Raw genomic sequence first — 21,965 nt, forward strand, 5'->3', positions numbered from 1 at the left:
AAGATGATGTGATGCTTGCCAGGTCTCTCTTGCAAACAACAACAATTGGATTCCTAAATAGAATTTCACCAGTTTGTGAAATAAAAGCCTGTAATGGGATAGGTTCAGTAAGTTCTTTTTCAATCAAGACCCACCCTGGAGCTTGATCCTCTGTAATATATATTTTGGCCAGTTGATTAAGAGAAAAGGCATAATGGTACCAGTCCACTCTTGGCAGGTTGAGACCTCGGTCCTCATTTGCAGCACACGTTTTTGTTCTATTTAAAAGAGGTCTTTTACCTCCCCATAAAAAAGCGTCTACTGCCGCATTGAATATTTTAAGTAGAGAGGGAGGGAAGCTCATGAGTAGCAGGTATGTAATAAAGTTAATTTGTGGAACAACAATCATTTTAAGAATGTTTATTTTACCCAGCAGAGATAACCCTAATTTTTACCCAGTTTTGTAGAGTGCTCTCGATTTTCAGGAGGAGGGGGAGGATGTTTTCTGTCATTATGTCTTTTAAACCTGGTGTCAGCTTTATCCTCAAATACACTAGACCTGAAGGAAGCCACTTGAACTGCCAGTTCAGTCTAATACTTGGTGGGCACAGCCTAGACAAGGGCATTGCTTCTGATTCTCCCCAATTTATTTTGTAACCTGAAATAAGAGAGAGGGTATTGATCAAAGACAAAATTTGAGGGACAGCTGTTTCTGGGTTTGTGGTCAGAATCAGAACATCATCTGCGTAAAAAAAATAACTTGTGCTCTATCTTTCCGGCTTGGATGCCCTTGATGTTTGTGTTATTTCTGATGGCAGCTGCTAAGGGATCTAATGCCAGTGTAAAAATTAGGAGGCTCGGTGGGCAGCCCTGCCTTGTACCCTGGTGAAGGGGGAAACATGGGGACACATTCCCATTTGTTAACACTGAGGCCTTGGGGTTACAATATAGAAGTGTAACACATTTTATAAATGAGGAGCCTAATCCAAACCTGTGTAGCGTCTTCAACAAGTACCCCCATTCAACTCTATCGAACGCTTTCGAGAGCCTGCAGCACTGCTCTGGCTCCAAACCTCAGGAAACGTACCAGGACATGCCGGTCTCTGTTACTTATTTACTTTTTACATTTTTATTACCCTACATTTATCTGACAGGTTTAGTGACTAGTTACTTCACAGATTAAGATTAGCCTGCTGAGACACTGGTTGCTATGGCGACTGTGGCCACCAGAAGGAGGAGGGAAAAATGTATACACAATCCCCTCTTTAACCTGAAGGAGCTTTTGCTGTTTAGAGAAAAAAAACTCTCACCCCCACAGGGTGAGTGCAGTGTTCAAAATACTCAAAAGACCAGTGAATGTCCACACCAAAGAATTTAGTTCAAATTGTTTAGTGAATCTTTTCAGCAAGCAATGAACAATTACAGAATTCTGGATCAGATGTGCCTTTTCCTAACCAATAACAAGTGTTGGTCAGTCCACAGTCTGACAACCTAACTTTCCCTGATCCAGTGTATTTATACAAGTACAAACAAAGAAATGTGCACAGTCGTTTTGTCGTCTTCTGATTGGCTCTGCTGACTTCCTCCTTCCCATCTGACTCCGACCTCAAATGTCACCTAAAGCTCAGCACGCTCAAAGGAAGACAGTTAATGCATACATATAAATTACCACTAATCTACCTCTGTTACCTCCGGCTGCCCCCCTACACATGGCCATAGGGTGATCTTTATCAGTGGTTGTAAATAGTTTCCCTGAGGCAGATGTTTAAATGACCACTCACCCTTAGCACCTAAATATCCACTAGTATAAATCATTAAACAGTTTTAACTTTAATAGTTTAAAATACTACAACAGTCCCCCTTTTGAACTCAACAAACTGAGTTCAACATTCTGTGTCCTCAACAGGTCAACCTTGCGATGGGGCGGAACCTCCCCCCATACCTAACGTTTTAACCTTCCCCTGTGGGACTTCTTTCCTCCTCAGACACCATCCTCCACCTCGTTCTCCGATTCCTCCAAACGAGTGGCGCTGGTTTCTGTTTTAATCACACACACACATGATTATAAAACTCGGTTATACATTTTATTTTTTTTTTTTTTTTATTCCCCTCGGCTTCCTTCTCCTGTGCTGTGGTGTTCTTAGCACACTGAGAGAGGTGATACCAGTTGTAACCCTTCCCAGCCAGTTTTACTGCCGAGTTTGTTCTGGCTGTCACTTTGAATGATCCTGTCCATCGTTGTTCACTCCACTTCCTCTTTATGGCCTTCAGATACAGGAACTCTGGAGGTCCTCCTGATCCTAGCTCTGGCTCCTGTTCCCGCGTGGAGAAACTCTCTCCTGTTGGTGAATCTGTGGGGATGGAAAATTCTGACACCAGAGCGTTTATTTTCACATAATATGGTTTATATCCACAATTAGAAATCTTTTTCAGGGAGTGAGTTGGACCAGGTATTTCTCTGCCGTGATGTAACTCAAAAGGAGTCAAACTAGTCTCCCTGTTTACTGCAGATCTCACTCCCAAGAGGGCCAAAGTCAGAGCCTCTGGCCACTTTAGTTTGTATGACATTACAATTTTCTCCATGTCTTTATTTTTGAAATTTGTTCCATTGTCAGAGCGAATTAGTCTGGGAAAACCGTGAGTGGGAATGTAGTGATTTATCAAACATTTTATAACTGATGTGGCGTCCTCCTTTGCGGTGGGATAGGCCTCAACCCACCGTGAGAAGGAGTCCACAATCCCCAACAAATAACGTTTCCCACCTTCACGGCTTAACATGTCTGTGAAATCAATAGTGATTTCCTGACCTGGTGCAGCTGGTTCTGCATACTTGCCAGCCTCTACTCTAAGGGCTGGTCTTACATTACATGTCTGGCACACCCCACAGTCTTTAACAAAGTTTTTGATTACAGCATTCTTACCGTCAATCCACCAGTGTCGTAAGTCATGTGTCATTTGTCCAGTGTTCCTGTGGTCAGGTCCATGAGTCTGTGTCAACATGCTGTTTAGCCACTGAGGGGGCATTATCACCTGACTATTTACATGCCATATTCCTTGGCTGTTCTGTTGTCCCCCTTTTGACTTCCACTGAGTCTTTATCTCTTGTGATGCAGTTTCTTGTGCTGCTTTGACTGTTTCCATATTCACATCATCAGCGATCTGCATGTCTGTGACTAACATTATCATATTTACAGTGTATCCTGCTGCCTGTTTCGCTGCTTGATCAGCTGCATCATTTCCTTTGGCTTCTCTATCATCTAGAGTGCTATGTCCTTTAACTTTCATTATTGCCACCCGTTTTGGAAGTTGTAGAGCTTCTGCTAACTCCCTCATCATTCTTTCATGAGCCATGCTTTTACCCCCACTTGTCCTAAAACCTGCCTGCATCCATCCTGTTAAGTCCCTGTGTACTGCATTATATACATAAGCGGAATCAGTATAAATATTTGCGCTTTTTTCCTGTGACAATTCTAATGCTGATATGACTGCTCTTAGTTCTGCTTTCTGGGCTGACACGCTTCCTGTTTATGGGGGTCCCATCTATCCCTAGTTCCACCACAGCGTATCCTGCCTGCAAGCCACGGTCTGGATGTCTGAAACAACAGCCATCTGTATATATTTCCACTTCAGGATTTACCAAAGGTGTTTCACTCAAATCAGTCCTCACCTTGGTCCTGTCCTTTGTAGCTGTTATACAACAATGTGGTGTCCCTTCCAATATTTGTTCTGCCATGTTGATTCCTTGATGTACAAATGTTATGTGTGGTTGTGTTAGCACTTTGAGAATCCTGCTCTGTCTTAGTGGTGTCAGTGTGAATGCAGAGGATGTCACAAATGCAACTGTAGCGTGAGAGGTTAAGATTATCAGTGGGTGGTGCATGACTACAGGTGCAATTTCTTCTGTCAATTTAGCTACTGCTGCTGCATATCTGACACATGAAGCGGCTCTTTTTTCCTGTACATCAAACCGTACACTACAGTATATTAACACTCTCCTAATCCCCCTTTGTTTCTGATAGAGAACACCATATGCAGACGCTTGTCTTTCAGAAACATCGAGAAAAAACGGTTGAGTGTAATCGGGGGGCGCCAAAGATGTGGCCTGTGACAAATCCTGTTTGAGACAAATAAAATCTGAATCAGCCTCAACCGTCCAGTCCAACTTGGCACTGAGATTGCGGCACCCCTGAGCTTTAACCAGTGCACGCAGAGACTCAGTCCTACCGGCATAATCAGGCACAAAATGTCTGGAGTAACCTGTAAGACCCAACTCTTTAGCCTGATGTCCTGCATGCAAGGCGAAAGATACGTGGGGGGTGGTAGTGTTAGACATTTTATACCAAGATTTCCTATACTCAGGAAGCACAACTGCTGCTGCCACTCCTTCTTGTCCCACATATATGACCTCTACATGCAGGGCCCAGGTATCTCCTTCTATTTTGTCTTCAAATTCAGCCTTATATATCCAATCTTCATTCCTATCATAATATAAAGTACAATGGGGAGGGTCGGGAACAGAGTGGTAGGAGTTGAGAGAGTGAATCCACGGAGCCCATAAATCAAATTGTTCTACCAAGGGATTATTTTCTGTATTTAACAATACCCAATATACATCAGCTGGTGGTTCAGCAGCAGTATATGGAGCAGAGGCACCCAGGGGCATTTGCTTAACAGACGTATCGATAGAAGAGCTGCTTCCATCTGGAAAATGCATAATTGTTCCCTGAGGTGCACATTTCACTGCAACTCCCAGGCGAACCAACAAGTCTCTTCCCATCAAGTTCACAGGACAGTCCGGTGCGTAGACAAAAGAGTGTCTCAGCATTTGGTTTCCCACAGTCACAACAGTTTCTTCCGTGAAAGGCAGTTTTTGTTCAGTGCCAGAAAATCCCAAAACAGAAACATAGGCGGATGAGAGTCTGCAAGGTGGATCACTCAAGGTTTAGTAGCGAGCTCCTGTGTCCACCATGACCCATCTTGTTTTCTCATTCACCTTCAGAGAAAAACAGGGAGCTCCCAAGCCCTGTAGTTCCCCTTCTGTTTGGCACCCCTATGGCTGCTGTGGGAACTGTCCCCATGAACCAAGATGTGCAGGCCATCCTCCTGGAGCCATATGTGGATTGGGTGCCTGCTGGGGTGGGTTTAAAGCTGCTCCCCCTGGGGGACCACCGCTTCTTCCCTGCTGCCGAGCATAGCCGTTATAAGGGCAATCATTGACCCAATGGTCCATTGCTCCACAAATAAAGCATCCCTTGTTTTTCACTCACCCTGCTCCTCCCTTATTGCCTGCCTTCCCTCCCTTTCTCTGTCCATTGTTTTGATTATACCCTCCCTGGTTTCCTGGACCCTGGAACATCTGACCTGGTGTGAGTACTGGCACTGGGATATGTGCAGGGTAGTAAGGGTATGGATTAGGGGAAGGGTTAGGAGGGGGAGATGGGGATAGGGAAAGAGCTGGAGCAGCAACAACATCTGTAGAAGGCATTTGGAGCATTTGTTTATGTTGCTTAGCACTAGCTTTCTTATCTGTCACCTGATCTCTAACCTGTTGTAGCTGCAGCTTTAAGAGCTGACCTTTAAGCTCCTCCATCTCACCCTCTCTCTTTTTCTGCTTTTGAGTTTGGGCATCCATATGATGTGTGAAATGTCTGTACTTGTGTGAGCTGTGATACTTTGTTTAACCATGGTTGGGCTCCATCCCTAAGAGGAGGCAACTGATAGACTAAGGCTGTCCAATGAGAATGGTTTATATTTAGCTTGAATATTATGCGTGGCTGCTCCAAAAAGGGGCTTCTGCAGGTCTTTGGGCTGTTGGAATCCTTCTTCTCTCTCCCTACGTTCTTTAAGTCTCTCAGACCTTCTTAATCCTGTCCCTTCTACTATAACACTACATATTTTTCCTGATACCTACTCTTCACCTTCTCTGTCACCCTCATCATCACCATAATTCTTACTCTCTCCCTCTAGCCATAAATCATCATCCTTCCCTCCACATGCTCCCTGCGACGTCAATCTACACTGTTCTCTCATTTTCTCAATTAGCCACTGTTCTCTCTTTTTCTCAACTTCCCACTGTTCTCTCTTTTTCTCAACTTCCCACTGCTCTCTCTTTTTCTCAATTTCCCACCTATCTCGCCACTCTCCCATAATCTCTGACCCCTGTCCTGAGTTTGCACGCTTGATCCCTTGTTCCATATCCTGTTCAAAGTCAGTAAGTGTTTTAACTGGTGGCTCTGTTTGTAGTATAGTTGGTGATCTTTTATCCTCTTTAGTGTGACCCTGGTTTTGACCAAATGCAAATCTCCTTTCCCTTTCCTTGATTGCTTTTTCAGCAGATTGCAGCAAGATTTTCTTATTTGGTTCATCAAATGAATAATTGGTAGGAGTCGAGTTGTTAGGAGACACATCACTCCCCCCCTCCTCATCTATTTCTATATTCAATTTTCCATCAAATCTCACCACTGGTGCCTGGAGTGGGAGTGAAGGGACTAAACCTGAGGTTGGATTAAGGGGTGGGTTATAGGGAGGAGGGATGTCAGGGTGTTTTATTACCATTTGTAACTCTTCACCTCCACAGGGTGGTGCGGAGGGGGGTGTGTGTGTTTTTGGTGTGGTGAGAGGATGAGAAACTAATATCAGATTCACATACATAAGATCTTGCTCCAATTCTTCCACTCGCCTCTTACTTTTTTGTTTATTAAACATTCCTGCTGTGTAATGGTCTCGCTCTGCCTCTTTTAGCTGTTTCTTAAGTTGTGTTAGTCGTGTCTGGAGAGTCTTTTTTATGTTTTCTTTACAGTCATCATGTGGAAACCAGCCAAGGTGTCGCTTTGCTCCGTACCAGTCCTCTAAATGTTTTAAGATTTTCCCTCTCTTCTTCTCTGGCTGACACACTAGCACATTGTTTTTTATTACTTCCCATTTATTTCCCCAAGTCCCTGGAATTCCAAAATCTTTTTTCAGGATGGGAATGCTAGACTCTATTTTTTCACGATTGTATTCCCCTTCCATGTTTACAGACTAAGTCCTCAATTATGCACTACAAATTAATGAATGCACTTCACACATGGAAATATCTCATGAATGACTCCTGTAGGTCAATCGGGGCTGCTGAGAGACAATCTTCTACAGTTCCCTCCTAAGGAGAGGCTGCGGTCTCTCACTGGGTGTTTAAATTTCACACAGTATCCCGATCTTTTAATTCATGAAATAATTATCCATCCAAACCAACCCAATACTTTACCTTCTTGGAAATGCGTGTATGGTTAACATACACCAGACCCACCCAACATTCCCCTTATAACAACACAATTTTACAGTAGATACTAGGCGTCCCCGGCACCTTTTGAACACATTTATCAACACTACGTGTAGGCCCCCTACAACGTAGAAACACAAGGTGTAGGCTTTTAAGGCCCGAAGCCCCCTACTTAAATAAAAGTATGTGTAGGCCCCCTACAACATACAACACAAGGTGTAGGCTTTTAAGGCCCGAAGCCCCCTACTTAAATAAAAGTATGTGTAGGCCCCCTACAACATACAACACAAGGTGTAGGCTTTTAAGGCCCGAAGCCCCCTACTTAAATAAAAGTATGTGTAGGCCCCCTACAACATACAACACAAGGTGTAGGCTTTTAAGGCCCGAAGCCCCCTACTTAAATAAAAGTACGTGTAGGCCCCCTACAACGTACAACACAAGGTGTAGGCTTTTAAGGCCCGAAGCCCCCTACTTAAATAAAAGTACGTGTAGGCCCCCTACAACGTACAACACAAGGTGTAGGCTTTTAAGGCCCGAAGCCCCCTACTTAAATAAAAGTACGTGTAGGCCCCCTACAACGTACAAACACGTGCATATACACAAATAACACTAGAGTTCAGGAATTTTAGGTCCGAAACCTCCTCTGAATTTTCTACGTTATTTGCTTTTTGCTCACTGCTTGGTTTTACTCAGATTACACGTTAAATACTAGCAGGAGGAAGAATGAACCACATGCTGGAGGATAATTTAGTTTTGTCCAATTTGCACACTTTTGTTAAAAAGGTGGTGCTTACCTTATTATTTGGGATCCCTTTTCTCCTCCGCAGTGTTCACCTGCCTCCCGCACTCATTATCCAGTCGCTGCTGGTCAGTTAAGCATCACGTCAGGGTCACCAAATTGAAGGAGCTTTTGCTGTTTAGAGAAAAAAAACTCTCACCCCCACAGGGTGAGTGCAGTGTTCAAAATACTCAAAAGACCAGTGAATGTCCACACCAAAGAATTTAGTTCAAATTGTTTAGTGAATCTTTTCAGCAAGCAATGAACAATTACAGAATTCTGGATCAGATGTGCCTTTTCCTAACCAATAACAAGTGTTGGTCAGTCCACAGTCTGACAACCTAACTTTCCCTGATCCAGTGTATTTATACAAGTACAAACAAAGAAATGTGCACAGTCGTTTTGTCGTCTTCTGATTGGCTCTGCTGACTTCCTCCTTCCCATCTGACTCCGACCTCAAATGTCACCTAAAGCTCAGCACGCTCAAAGGAAGACAGTTAATGCATACATATAAATTACCACTAATCTACCTCTGTTACCTCCGGCTGCCCCCCTACACATGGCCATAGGGTGATCTTTATCAGTGGTTGTAAATAGTTTCCCTGAGGCAGATGTTTAAATGACCACTCACCCTTAGCACCTAAATATCCACTAGTATAAATCATTAAACAGTTTTAACTTTAATAGTTTAAAATACTACAACAAACCCTAGGCAGACAATAGGTTTTAAGAAGGAACCTTTCATCGAAAATCAAATCACACCATCACGACCAGTGTCCCAAGACTTCAGTGAAGACAATGATATATTATATGTGTAGCTACTTTTCACAGTTGAGGTTTTATCGCAGTTTAAAAACCACCTCTCAACTCAAGCTTTGGACAGCCGCAAAGAATATCACAATGAGACCAACACATGGTGACAAATTTCTCTATGTTTTTATAAATTAACAATGGAGGCTGGAAATTGTTGGATTTAAATGTCAGATTTTTTTCAGGAATATTTTTGGGGATGGAGTGTGATGTCATCCACTCTAGCTCTCAACATTCTGTGCAATACACACCCATTATAAAATCTGGAAAAGTCTCAACCATGTTTCTGTGTTAAAGTATGATGAAGTGGTAGAGCTCGAAATAGGGGTGTGTTTTTAGTCGATTTCACAATGTCTCTCCATTCATTCTCTATGAGAAATTTTCCAGCATTTTTCACCATTCACGCTGCCATGGTTACTTGAAGAAAACTGTGCCCTTCAGGGGCCGCATCCTTTTGGGGACACGATATACGAAGGTGTGGCTCACTGTGACTACAGAGAGAAGGAGAAAGGCAAATAGTGAAAGGGCTGAAACCGGCTGACAGGAGGCTGAATGTAAATACCAAAAGATGATGGCACAAATATGCTAATTAGCAACTTAGAGAATCAAGCAACATCTAGTGACTTTTCAAACAGGCTTTAGCAGCTTTCCATTGAGAGTGGTTAGCATCACTGTCTGAAACTATTTTTTTAATCTCCAGATTGTGATTTTTCCTTTTGGCTCACAAACTGACTTTAATGACTGTTTATTAGTTTTCCTGTTGAATTTTCTTTTGATTGACTTATCAAGTAATTGATTAATTGTTGCAGTTCTAAACCCAAAAATCTAAAGCACATACAACAATAGAACATTTAGAGGAACCATTCAGCATAAAGTTGGGGCTACTTTTACTTATGACGTGATGACCACATTTTTTCAGCTGTTTCTTTTGTTTGAGCAAGTCTCTTCATGCAAGATTTGTAGTTGTAAAAGAGTATTTTTACATGGTACTGCTACTGTCACTTAGAGAGTAACTTAACATCTGTGACTGGAAAACAGTGTTTTGTTGCTTCACACTGGTTGAAAGTTTCAAGCCTGTTTCCCTCTGAAAACACTAAGCACACATGTTGGGTGTGACTGGATGTGATCAGACCCGCTGTGTTGCACCACACTTAACAGTGATGTCACTAGGTCCTGGGGTACACTTGTACATCACTGCAACAGGATGAGACATTAAACCACCGAATGTCAGCAAAAACATGATGTAAAGTCACTTGTAAAGCCAAGGATCTGAGAAATTCTCATTGAAATTAATTAACTGACAATAATTAAATTTGTACAATAACACAGTGATTTTTCATCTGCAGTAACGGTTGGGTCAACCAGCACTTCAGTCTCTGGCTGCGCATCTCGGAATGGGTGTGCTGCTGCTGCCAACCTGGGAAACCTCCTTTCAATGCAAAGCAATGTTGACATCAAGACTGAAACAACCTGCTGTACGACGAGCTTGTGTAATTCTGTAACCTCAGTAACTGCCAGTAGTGGCATGATCCATCTGCTGCTGGGACTCCTTGTCTTTACTTTCTATTAGAACATAGAAAAAAATGGACAAAGCACCTTTGAAGCCACCAGGACTCTGAAAGAACCTTTTGAAGCCTGGACTTGGGTTTGCTGCTCACTGCTGTCTTCAGTTGGCAGTTACAGGGGCCAGAGAATCCAAATTTAGGAAAAAGGGGATGGAGTCTGGGCGAAGGCACAGATGCATTAGATACATGACCACACCACAGATAACCTTTTTTTACAAACTTAATTTACTTCATATATACTCAGTGGGGGTTAGTGGATTGACTGCTGCAACACTATTTAACAGTTAAGTTTTGTTTTAAATTGTAAAAATATGACAAGGACACATGTTTGCTTTGTACGGTGATAGGGACACTATTTTTGTATATGCACATAAAGAGCCTGAATCTGCAATAAATATTATTGAATATCTCTATCATTATTTTTGTCAGATTATAAACAGAGATTTTACATTTTTAGAATTAATAGGAAATGAGACAAAAATGTTTTAAATTGACATGTGTTAGGTCTTTTAAATAAAATGTTATAAGAAAATAAATATGTACAAGTATGTATGTAGTAAGTATGTAGGTAGTATGTTAGTATGTTTCTCTGAACAAAGTATCTGCTGTGGGCCATTTTGCTCATCTTTGATGACGTATCAATATTAGCGTTGCAGACGGTGCAGAATACAGAAAAGTCACGTTGAACCATGTGCGACCCACACAGGGTCTTCTGGGGTTTTCTATCCATGTTGTAAACTACAGGAGAAGATAAAAGGTAAAGGAGAAGGTCAAATTTAAACACATTACTACCAACCACCCTTGGACTTCTACATATAAATAAATGTCCTTTACATTCAAGCCTTTGTCAAACAAGTTTACATAATAGTGACGAAGCCTATCAACACAGCACCAGGTAAATCTCTCTGAATCCCACAGCACACTGGAGTTTTAAATCTCCTGTCTGTGCCGACTTTCCCACCCTGTGCACGGGCAGCGATGTGTTTCACACGAACCAGAGCTGAAGATGGAGTTCTGTTGTTTATGATTGATGAGCTCCAGCCTTTGTTAATGGACCACAGTCATGTCCACAAATAAGACAGAAATGATAGCTGCAATGGCTGGTAGCAAACCTCCAACCAGAGGCAATAGCATACTGCGGCCACAAGAGGGCAGTAAATTACAACATGGATGCAAAGAGGCAATATCAGATCCTTCATGGGACCAAACACTGTTCTAAGATGTAAGGAAATATATCGATTCTTCGAATCGATTCCTATTTTTAGCTTTAACTGATCAAGCACTGCTTGCCTTGCTTGTCCTGATGGCACATCGCTGGACTAAATATTTCTTCCTCTAGTGTCTATTGCAGGTAAAATATCTGCCTTCAAAGATTTACTTAAGTAAAAGTAAAAAAAAAAGTATTATCATCATTTAAGTATCAAAAGTGAAAGTATTACTCATTGTGCAAAATGGATCCTTTCAGTGTTACCTTACTTCATCTATTTTATTAATAAAGAGTACATATGTTATATTTTCTGGATTATTGTGATATTATCAAATTAATTACTTACTGTGTTATTAGAATTGCTGTTGCATTAAGCACAGAATTACAATAAACCAAAACAATAAGGGAACCATAGCCTAAAGTTCAAATAGAAATTGCAATTTGTGAAGAAAGATTGTTCTTATCAGACATGTTTATATGTTAATATATGTTTTTCTTATTAGTTTCTCATTAATTTGATGGCCATGATGTTTGTCCCTTTAAATTTCAAGGCATAGAAATAGAACCTCCTCTTACAAGACATTATAGATGTATTCACAGAGGGAGGCATATTGGATCCAGACACTCTACATGGTGACTGTTTGTTTAAGTTGCTTTATTTTATCCACTCCGCACCACTACTTTACTCTGCACACATAAAGACAAACAAGACGTCACTGAACTTTTAAAAGCTGATTCCAGATAGTGGCTTCATAAATCTGCCGGCTGCTCTTGAAATGCAGCATTTGGAGATTGGGGTCCCACCTGTGCAGAGTCGTAGCCACTGATCATCTGTGATCATTACCTGGAGGCGGTGGAGCCCATATTAACACTTCTGCTGGGACTGTAGTAGCAATGTGACACAGTGATCTAAATAAAAAAACACCACTACAGTTACTTTAATTCTGTCCACTATTCTGTCAGTTCCAGCCTTTTGCATCAAAGTCTCAGTCATCAAGTATATTAAACACAAGGTCAGCACATGATTGATTTGAGTTCTTTTACTATTTGGGTTAAAGAAGTGAGTGAGCAGATGCCAGATGCAGCTGTCTTACACACATTATACAGCAGCGTTTGCTTGAACACACAAATTAGGTAAATGTTAGTTGTGTTTGCTGTTTTTTGTTTGTTTGTTTTTTTTCACACAACTGGGAAACCTGGGTAACTGTGGATATTGCAATGAAATAATTTATTTTAAATAAAGTACTGTGTTACAGGGTATCTGAGTTGATTTGTTCTTGTGGATTTTAATTTTTTAATTTAAAATTACACGAAACAGTCTGTGACCACAATTAATACCAATAAACTGAAAACAAAATGTGTCCACCTCAATGTTAAAATAGATGCTGGAGTGTGCACAGCGAGCAGAATGTTTAACTTTCGTTCGAAGATTTGTGACTGAGCTGAGGTTTGAAGCTTGTCCATCAAATAAATGGGCGTTTGAATGCTTCTTATTATGACAGACTTACCGTGAAAGAACAAATGAGTCAGTCTGTCCACTTTGGGCCCTCTAATTATATAATATGCAGTTTCTAGGTGTGTTCATACCTGCACATATCCTGCAGCACTTTCACTTAATCTAATGAGCCTGTGTCACAGGTAATGCCCTCATTGACCGCCAGCACAGGAAAAACAAGGGGCCACCCATTTGCTTCTTTGTCAATTTATACTCTCTGCTTGATGAGTAACATCACTGAAAACAAGCTTTTATTAATGTTCATCCAGTTTCATTTGTTCAGTTCCACTGTCTTACTTTTGAATCTTTTATTCTATTTTATTCACTGTACTTTTTTATTTATTGTTTTTATTATTTTTGTATTTCCTTTGCAACATTGTTCAGATGTTATTATGATTATTATGATTGTACTTTATCTGCAGTCTGAGAGTGATTCTTGTCTTAGACTTTGACGTTTTTTCATTTTGGAACAGGTCTTGTTGTCAGGTGGCACTGTTTTGTTTCAGACCACATCAAGTGTGAAAACATTCATTCCCCCTCCCCACACTGTAACCCAGTTTCCTTTCTGTAATATACTTAAACACAGAAACATCCAGATAGTTTCAGACATGTTTTAATAAATCTCATCCATTTCATGTTCTTCCACATTCCTCTCCCAACTGATGCACATTTGATCTAAAGTGAAACCTGGTCCCTCACAGCCTCCTCTCTGTGTCTATGGCTGCTGGGATCGCTGATGTGTTTGGTTCCCTTTTTATTTTTCAGTTTTTTTTTCAGTATTTTCAGTTCAGCCTTCACAGTCTACAACAGCTGCAGGGCCACACCTTTGTAAATTGGGTCCTCTGAAGGATTGAGGAAGGATGAATTGGGACACAGCTACTCACACACTTTGTGAGACGTTTGATGAACATGGAGCTGGAGGGCTCAGATGAAAGACTGAGGACTCCGAGGAAACTAAACATGACATTTCAGGCCGAATCTTAAGGCTTAAGCAAAGAGCACGTAGCAAGACAACAACAATCAACAAACAGTAAACTACTCACATGGTGTTATGTAACCACTCTGCCATGAGAGAGTTTGTTTTGTTTGGACATTTTCCATAAATGAGGAAGGAGGAAGTAAATGTAGAAAAACACATTCTGGTGTAACTGTGAGTGATCAAACTGCAACGTGTCTCGTTGCAGTGCATTCACTTAGCGGAGGGAAAGCACATGACAACTGAAAACCTGTATTAAAAAAAAAAGATGTCAAAGGCCAGAAAAGATTCAAACACAGAGAGGTTCTTCCACCAGTGTTTCAAACGTTACATGGACATTCGCCATCTGGACCCTAAGCGGCCACGAGGCAGATGCTTTTGGCCTCACATGACACAAGACGTAACCAGTTGGTGTGTTGAATGCACAGCCTGTGAAGCACGGCAACCACACACACCACACCAACAGGCCCCTCAACTTGTACCTCGACATATACGCACTGCCTGATCAACGGGCAGCCGCGGCGGCTAAATGTTTGAAGACTGAACCCAGTTTGAAGAGACTGAGTGTCTCAAAGTTTGCACACAGACCAAGGCCGACAGAACGAGTCAGATCTCATCAGAAGAACTGTGCTCGTGTCTGGACAGCATGGTAGGATGGGCAGACTGCACCATCCAGAGTAGGTCAAGGGATGACCGACCGAATTAGCATACAACACAACTGTTCACAATCCTTTCTTTCTGGCCCATGGTAGAGCGGAGACCCCCAAGAGCTTCAAATGCTACTCCAGGTACTCCAAGTAAATATGCCAATTCAGTACAAAGACTGTGTGCTGCTTTAACTCTGTTGCCCATAACAATGAGGCCGCAGTATGAAACACACAGCCTTTGAGCAAGGTGATGTAGTGTGGGTTGACATTCCTGCCCTTTCTAGTGTAGCGTACATACCTGGCCTGGCATCAGTCACAAGCCATTAAGGAAGTTCATTATAAGGACGTGCAGAGTTACAGACCCACAACTGACACTTTGTGACTCTTCCCACCATCAAACTATCAGATTGACAGGAAACAGAGACAAAGGACCCCTCTTCCACAAACAGACCATGCTGTTAGCATGTCAGAGAGACACAGAACCAGACCAAAGGTCAAAGGGTCAGCTCCAGAGGATCAACCAATGGACACCAGGCAACTGAAGAATATAGGCAAAATCTCCAGTTTGTGACAATAAGACTCTGTCTATTGATATTTGATTGTTTCCTATATAGGACAAACAGCACCAAAAGGACTGAGTATCACTAAGGTGTGAATCCTGGCCTCTCTGTGCCATGCATGAATACACACACACACACACACACACACACACACACACACACACACACACACACACGCACACACACACACCAACCTCCCTTCCTCTGCCCCTCTCTAGATGAGAGTCATAAACTACAACCCATATTCCAATCCTGGGTAGTGACCAGCAGAACTCTCTTCACAGACACAGATCTCAGGAAGAATAAATAATTAAATATCTAACTGTTCTCTAACTCATGAGATGTTTCTATGTAATAGTTTAATCCCAAACTTTTATCCCATAGAATGTTTGAAATGTAACATGTAGACTTTAAGACAATGTCCTTCATGTGACCATACTGTCAGCATCCTTCACATGAGGTAACACACACTACATGACATCCAGCATGTGCATATTATTATTATTATTACAGTCAAAGAACTGCTGTGTAATCCACATTTATAGACTATTAGCTTTAGGAAATGTTTATATTGTTATTTGATCAGTTAACCATTTGTATCATGATTAATTCCAGGTTTGAAGGATGCAATATGAAATCAGCACTCGTATTACTCCTGTCTGTCATTATTAGTGCCATTAGGTTTATATGTTATTTCATTAAATGTTTGTGGTCATGGTGGAAGACGGATGTGCGAGTTTATAGGTAAACTGTAGAATTAAACTATTCAAAAGTTCAGTTGAAAATTACTCTCTTCTCTAAGTGGAAACACAGGAGAAGACAGGTGACGCCCCTGAAACATGCGCCAGCCCCCAGGGGATAAAACAGTCGTGATCAATTCACACTTTGCTAAAAACTTTGCTCAAAGCTCAAAGCCCGGCTCTGTAGCTATGTAAACTCATAACTCTAAACTGCTAGCAACAAACTCATGGCTATTAACCATTTTTGCACTTGATCATTTTGTCCGTGTCCTTTATTCTTTCTTTGCCACAGGCTCCAAATAACATTGTTTTTGTTTACATGTGTGATCTTTTATTTTTATTAAGACAAGTCAAGACCAACTGAACCAAAGCAACAGAAGTGCCTCAGAGTAATTTTGTAACTTTTAATCATCATCAAGTTTTCCTTTTTGAAGATTTTGACAACTTTAGAGTCATCTGGTCAACGCCAGTCTCCTCTAAAGTTATCCAGCCAAAGTGAAGAGCATTAGAGTTTATTTCAACCCACAAGAGACGCCAGCAGAGACACATCTGCACGACCGCCTGCAGAGAAGCCGAGCAGAAATCAAGAGTTCCCGAGACAGAAAGTCTCCTGGCAAACTCCACCAGAGCTGAACCGCTGAGACACCGGCAGAATCCGTCATCGTGATAACGGGACAAGGCCTCCAGGAGAATCCACCTAGATCCCAGGTCTCTAGGGTTACCACGGCAACCACAGCCAACTGGGTTCCAGCCGAGGGTCTCCAGCTTCAGCGGTGTTACCACTCTGCTCATGACTGGGTCGATGTCAAAATATAGTAATATTTAATCATCAAACCTAATTCGTAGATGTAGCATCATTAGCTGTATAGCCATAGTGTATAGCCATAACATATCCTTTCCCACCATTGCCAACTCATCACACTGCTCATTTCATCATTATTTTCATCTTTATGATTATTACACCTTGCATTTACTCTGTAGATAGTAGTTTAGTTAATAAACTCCTTTATTTACACCCAGTTGTTGTCCTGTTGTATTCTGTTGAAGTCATGGCTTCTGATATGAGATTGATACATTTGTCAATGAAGTAATTCATTGTTGTCCTCCCAGAGGACTGGTGCCCCATTTCAACGGGAGCAAACTCTAAATTATGAATGAAATGCATGAACTTCTTGACCAACAGGACTCTAGAACTCCACCTAAGGTCTTTCACCACAATTGTTTATAACCTTATCGCTCCTGGTTTGGCACTGATTTGGAGCCAGTGCCAAAGTTGGAACCTGTTTTTCTTGTTTGGACAGTCAAACAACTGGCCCTCAGCCGCAAAAAAAGCAGTTCCAGAGGATGATGTCATAACGTGGCACTATTGTGGCTCTCTATACTGTGGAAAAGCTAACTGGTTCTAAGAAGGTTGGCAAGTTGAACTAATTACAAACCAGCTCTAGCACCAGCCCAGAACTAGCACTAGGTTCATCTTGGTGGAAAAGGGGTAACAGGTGCTCTGTGAGGGCGACTCCTACCACAACGCAGGTGGGACACAATGCTGCCACATAATATTCCAGTGAACCGTCTCCTGTGGTTTAGCTTTTCATGGTAGTAAGGACCAAGTTGGTCACTGCACAGGTGTACGTCCCCTACTGCGTTACAGGACTGTTGAAGGAACTGTTCTTTCCTTGTGTAAACGTGAGTTAAACATGAGTTTACTGTATTCATATTTAGAGTTCCCTGTCGTCTCTTGAGAGCAGGAGGAGAGGAAAAGGTTTGGGAGGGCTGCGTCCAGGCTGTGTTTCAGATTTGACTAAAGGTATAAGAAAAATGTTGGACAGCTTTATTCCCTCTCACACGCCCATGTCGGTCACAGAATTATAACTGGACTGGAACAAAACACAAACTGTTCCCGTACTGTACCACAAAAATGAAGTCATTCATCATACTTTTGGTGAGAAGGTGTGTTAAGTTGTTTTTCCACCTAACAAAAGGGGGGGGGTGACAGTCTGAATGATTGTTCTGTAAAATTGGGGAAACAGCCAATCACTGAGGGCTTCACGTAGCTGTTGTAAATGTACTCCACCTGTGGAGTATATAAAGTGTAGCTGATCAGGTGTAGTGTCACCACCTGGGGAAACTGATCTGCGGTACGCACCTGTTCATCACGATGAAGCTGATCCTCTCTCTGACTCTCATCTGGGCGCTCTCCAGCACAGGTAACACCACCTATTCTTACATTAGAGTATCTGCAGGTATCACACCACCTAATTTAAGACATTTAACAATTTCCAAAACTTACTAGAACCAATTTCTACAGTATAAAGGAATAGAAACCAAATAATAGCAGATTATTTGTTTTAATTCATCAGAACTAATTATGGATCTTTGAAAATATATAAAAAACATCTGAGACTTTAGAAGAAATCAGGCATGCTGAGTCGTTGCACCTGTGTAAATCACTACTCAAAGCAACTTTTAATTCTTGGTTTATCATCTAACTTTGGTCCTTACTTTTGTTTTTTGTTTTTTTTGTTGCTTTATTGATCTGATTGTTTTAACACATGTACTTATGCTCTACACATTGCCTCTCTTCTGTGTCTTTTATTGCTTTTTGTTTTCATGTTTGTACATCACTTTGTAACTTTGTTTTAAAAAGTGCTATATAAATAAAGTTATCATTATTAATACTATTATCATTATTATTATGATTATTATGATTATTATCATCATTATATATAGATCCCCAGATGGAAAACTCTCATGCTACAGTACAACAGTACAAGAAATAGTCTAAATAGATAAAGAACTAAATAAAGAGTCTAGCTGTGTATATTAGACAATTTAAATATTTTTTTGCCATCACAACCATTATATCTTAAATTCTTTTGGAACAACAGCTAAAGAATTTTGAGCCTTTATAAAACACCAAAACCATGTAACCCTAAACACCTCACACATTTGATGTAACTTTCTTTCACTATTTTTCTCTCCTTTGCAGCTGGAGCACTCGTGTGTCAAACCTGCTCAAATCCACAGTGCTCAAGCACAGTCCCATTCACATGTCCCTCGGAGACGATGTGTGTCACGGCTTCTGCTCTAGGTCTTTTCTTCATGTTCTCTATTACTTTTCAGTGAAATACATGTACTGTAAACTTGTGCTTTCCATCAACATTAACAAACTGCTCTTGATCTCTGTAGTCAGTGTGTCTGGAACCACAGTGCAGCAAATCGTCAAGGGGTGTGCATCATCCTCCCTGTGTCCAGCTGCAGGCAGCCAGACATTTTCAGTGAACCTGGGTTTTACAAGTACAGTTATATCTGCTCTGTGCTGCAGCACAGATAACTGCAACTCAGACACTCAATCTTGTAAGGAATGGATGACTATCTTATTTAAGACAAGATGAAATAGATGAGAAAAATATTCAAATCCTTTTTCTGACATCTTGTTTCATTTTGTGATACTTTCAGTCCCAGCTGTTCCATCAAATAACAGCCTACAGTGTTTCTCCTGTGACTCAGCCTTGGCCACTAACTGCACCACTCGAATAAATTGTAGGGGAGTGGAGGACCGCTGCTTTCAAACAAATGGTGAGTGTTCATGTAATATAATTTAGAGGTCCCATACTTTACCCTTTTCTGTGTTTTGTCAAAAGAGTTTACCCATAAGAAGAATATATTTGTGGTTTTAAGAACCAAAAAACATCTCAGTGTAGTTTGACATATGGAGTCAGGGTGGGCTGTGCTGGGGTCATAGCTGAGGCTGGTGACCAGAGTGTGAATTATACAAGGACAATCATGGGGCTAAACCTTTTCTCTGGGGCAAAATGCCAGTACAGTGCAGGTGCTCCTGTGAACTGCAGTGTTACAGCACTTACAATATCTTGATTGTTTAATTAAAGCAGTAAAATAAATGTAGTGCAGTAGAAAGTACAATATTTACTCTATTGTGTGTATATATATATATTGTAATATAGTGGAAGTATAAAGAAGCACAAAATGAAAACAATAAATTGCTCAATTACTCAACAGTTAAAACTTCTGAATTCCAATGTGGAAAATAAAGGAGGAAAATAGTCAACTCTATATCACCAAACACATCTCTAGAACAACTAATCCTCCATTGTCTCACTGCTCATGACTGAGCACCAGTGTTTGCTAACATTAGATAATATATCACGTTATATTGCAAACATTGGAAATGAAAGGGCACATTATCCGCTAGCTAACATTAGTTAGCTGAACTGTAACTGAAGGCAAAGAGTAGAAAACAGCTATCAGTAGCTAAACTGTAAGAAAAATGTTTATGCCCAAAGAAAAAAGATGATATCAGTTGAAGTGCACGCCTCATTTTGAATATTTTGACTACTACAGTTTGTGAACCGCTGAACTACCGTATGATCACTCTGCAGTTTGAGTCAGACAGAGCTAAGCAAAAACAAGATGTTCCACATGATGTTAGGTCACTTGTAAAGCGAACGATCTGAAAAGTTCTCTTTGGACTTAATTGAATTTGTACGGTAACAGTGATTTTTCATCTACAGTAACGGTTGGGTCCAACAGCACTTCATTCTTTGGCTGTGCATCTCGGAATGCATGTGCTACTGCTAACGACCTGGGAAACATCCTTGCGATGCAAAACATCGCTAACATCACCAGTGAAACAAACTGCTGTACGACCAACTTGTGTAATTCTGTGACAACAGTAACTGCCAGTAGTGGCATGATCCATCTGCTGCTGGGACTCCTTGTCTTACTTTCTATTAGAACATAGATAAAAAATGGACAAAGCACCTTTGAAGCCAACGGGATTCTGAAAAAACATTTTGAAGCCTGGACTTGGGTTTGCTGCTCACTGCTGTCTTTAGTTGGCAGTTACAGGGGCCAGAGAATCCAAATTTAGGAAAAAGAGGATGGAGTCTGGGTGAAGCTGAGGTGGGGTAAGAAGGCACAGATGTATTAGATATATGACCACACCACGGAGGGAAAATAATTGTAAATTGTACTAATATCAAGGTTGTAGGTTTGGTTTCGTCTTTGGATGAGACACTTTTTATCAGATTGCCACTTGTTCTCTATCTCTTTACTTTAATTCATATGCACACATATGCACATGCAATTGAACATGTGTTTGCTGATATAACTTGATTAAAACTGAACTTGTGTAATGATTCTTTGTATGATTTTAAACAGATATATTGTCTAGAAACTAACCATAATTTTGATGTGATTGATTTTCAAGAAAATGTTACAAGACAATAAATGTGTGAAAGCTTGAAGTGGTGAGCTCCTATGTTTGAACCAAGCATCAACCTCTGAGGTTTAAAAATGAAACCAACTAAAGAACCAAAAACTGCAGTTCCCCTAATGGCCACTAGAGTCTGGCTCCAACAGTGAGTCAGTCCCCATAGACTCCCATGTTAAAACGTCAAACTTCACAGCAGAAATAAATGTGTTTATAGCCGGGTACTAAAATCAGTTCTGGTCTCTAGAGCTAATTTCCTCCTTCATGAAAACTGTTTATATTTTTACAGTCGTGTGGCGTAGTGGTCTAAGCAGGCGCCCCATGTGTAGAGGCTACAGTCCTCGCTGCAGTCAGCCCCGGTTCGGATCCTGCATCGGACAGCCCCTTACTGCATGTCGTTCCCCCTCTCTCTGCCTCCCCGTTTCCTGTCTCTCTCTACCATACTATCCAATAAAGGCATAGAAAGCCCCAAAAAATATTTTTAAAAATAATAGAGCCTGTTATGTGTCTGTGAAACTCATTAAAAGCGGCACAGAGGCATTGAATAGGAAATATTTCACAGCTAATTTCAAAGATCAATGTTTGGATTAATCACAGAACAGAGCTCAGCTGTGACTTACACTTCAGTTCTTCAGGCACTTTCACATCACAAATGAGCAAACTCTTACCCACTCAGCTTTTAATACAATATCAACATGAAACCTTTAAACCAGTGGTTCC

The 21,965-nt window shown here is 41.1% G+C and overlaps 2 protein-coding genes across 2 annotated transcripts in view; both read left to right on the forward strand.

Annotated features, from left to right (window-relative positions):
* LOC130171458 (urokinase plasminogen activator surface receptor-like) overlaps positions 1-10,884 on the forward strand; it is a 19,780-nt gene extending 8,896 nt beyond the window's left edge. The window contains exon 5 of the mRNA XM_056379484.1: positions 10,172-10,884. Coding sequence (XP_056235459.1) covers positions 10,172-10,395 — 224 coding nt within the window. The 3' untranslated portion in view covers positions 10,396-10,884. The remainder of the gene's footprint in view (positions 1-10,171) is intronic.
* A 7,231-nt stretch (positions 10,885-18,115) lies between these two features.
* Positions 18,116-21,279, forward strand: LOC130171116 (phospholipase A2 inhibitor and Ly6/PLAUR domain-containing protein-like). The gene is made up of 5 exons (XM_056378956.1): positions 18,116-18,219; positions 19,002-19,103; positions 19,202-19,369; positions 19,472-19,591; positions 20,545-21,279. The coding sequence occupies exons 1-5, from the start codon at positions 18,171-18,173 to the stop codon at positions 20,772-20,774; spliced, it is 669 nt and encodes a 222-aa protein (XP_056234931.1). The 5' UTR covers positions 18,116-18,170; the 3' UTR covers positions 20,775-21,279.
* Positions 21,280-21,965: the final 686 nt, after the last annotated feature.

This window comes from Seriola aureovittata, chromosome 6, assembly GCF_021018895.1.
Source record: "Seriola aureovittata isolate HTS-2021-v1 ecotype China chromosome 6, ASM2101889v1, whole genome shotgun sequence".
NCBI classification, from domain to species: Eukaryota; Metazoa; Chordata; class Actinopteri; order Carangiformes; family Carangidae; genus Seriola; species Seriola aureovittata.

Excerpts from the sequence above, each read along its gene's own strand:
- LOC130171116 (XM_056378956.1), top strand. The coding sequence starts at position 18,171 with ATGAAGCTGATCCTCTCTCTGACTCTCATCTGGGCGCTCTCCAGCACA. Across the intron at positions 19,104-19,201 it reads TGTCACGGCTTCTGCTCTAG|TCAGTGTGTCTGGAACCACA; the intron begins GTCTTTTCTTCA and ends TGATCTCTGTAG. Across the intron at positions 19,592-20,544 it reads CCGCTGCTTTCAAACAAATG|TAACGGTTGGGTCCAACAGC; the intron begins GTGAGTGTTCAT and ends TTTCATCTACAG.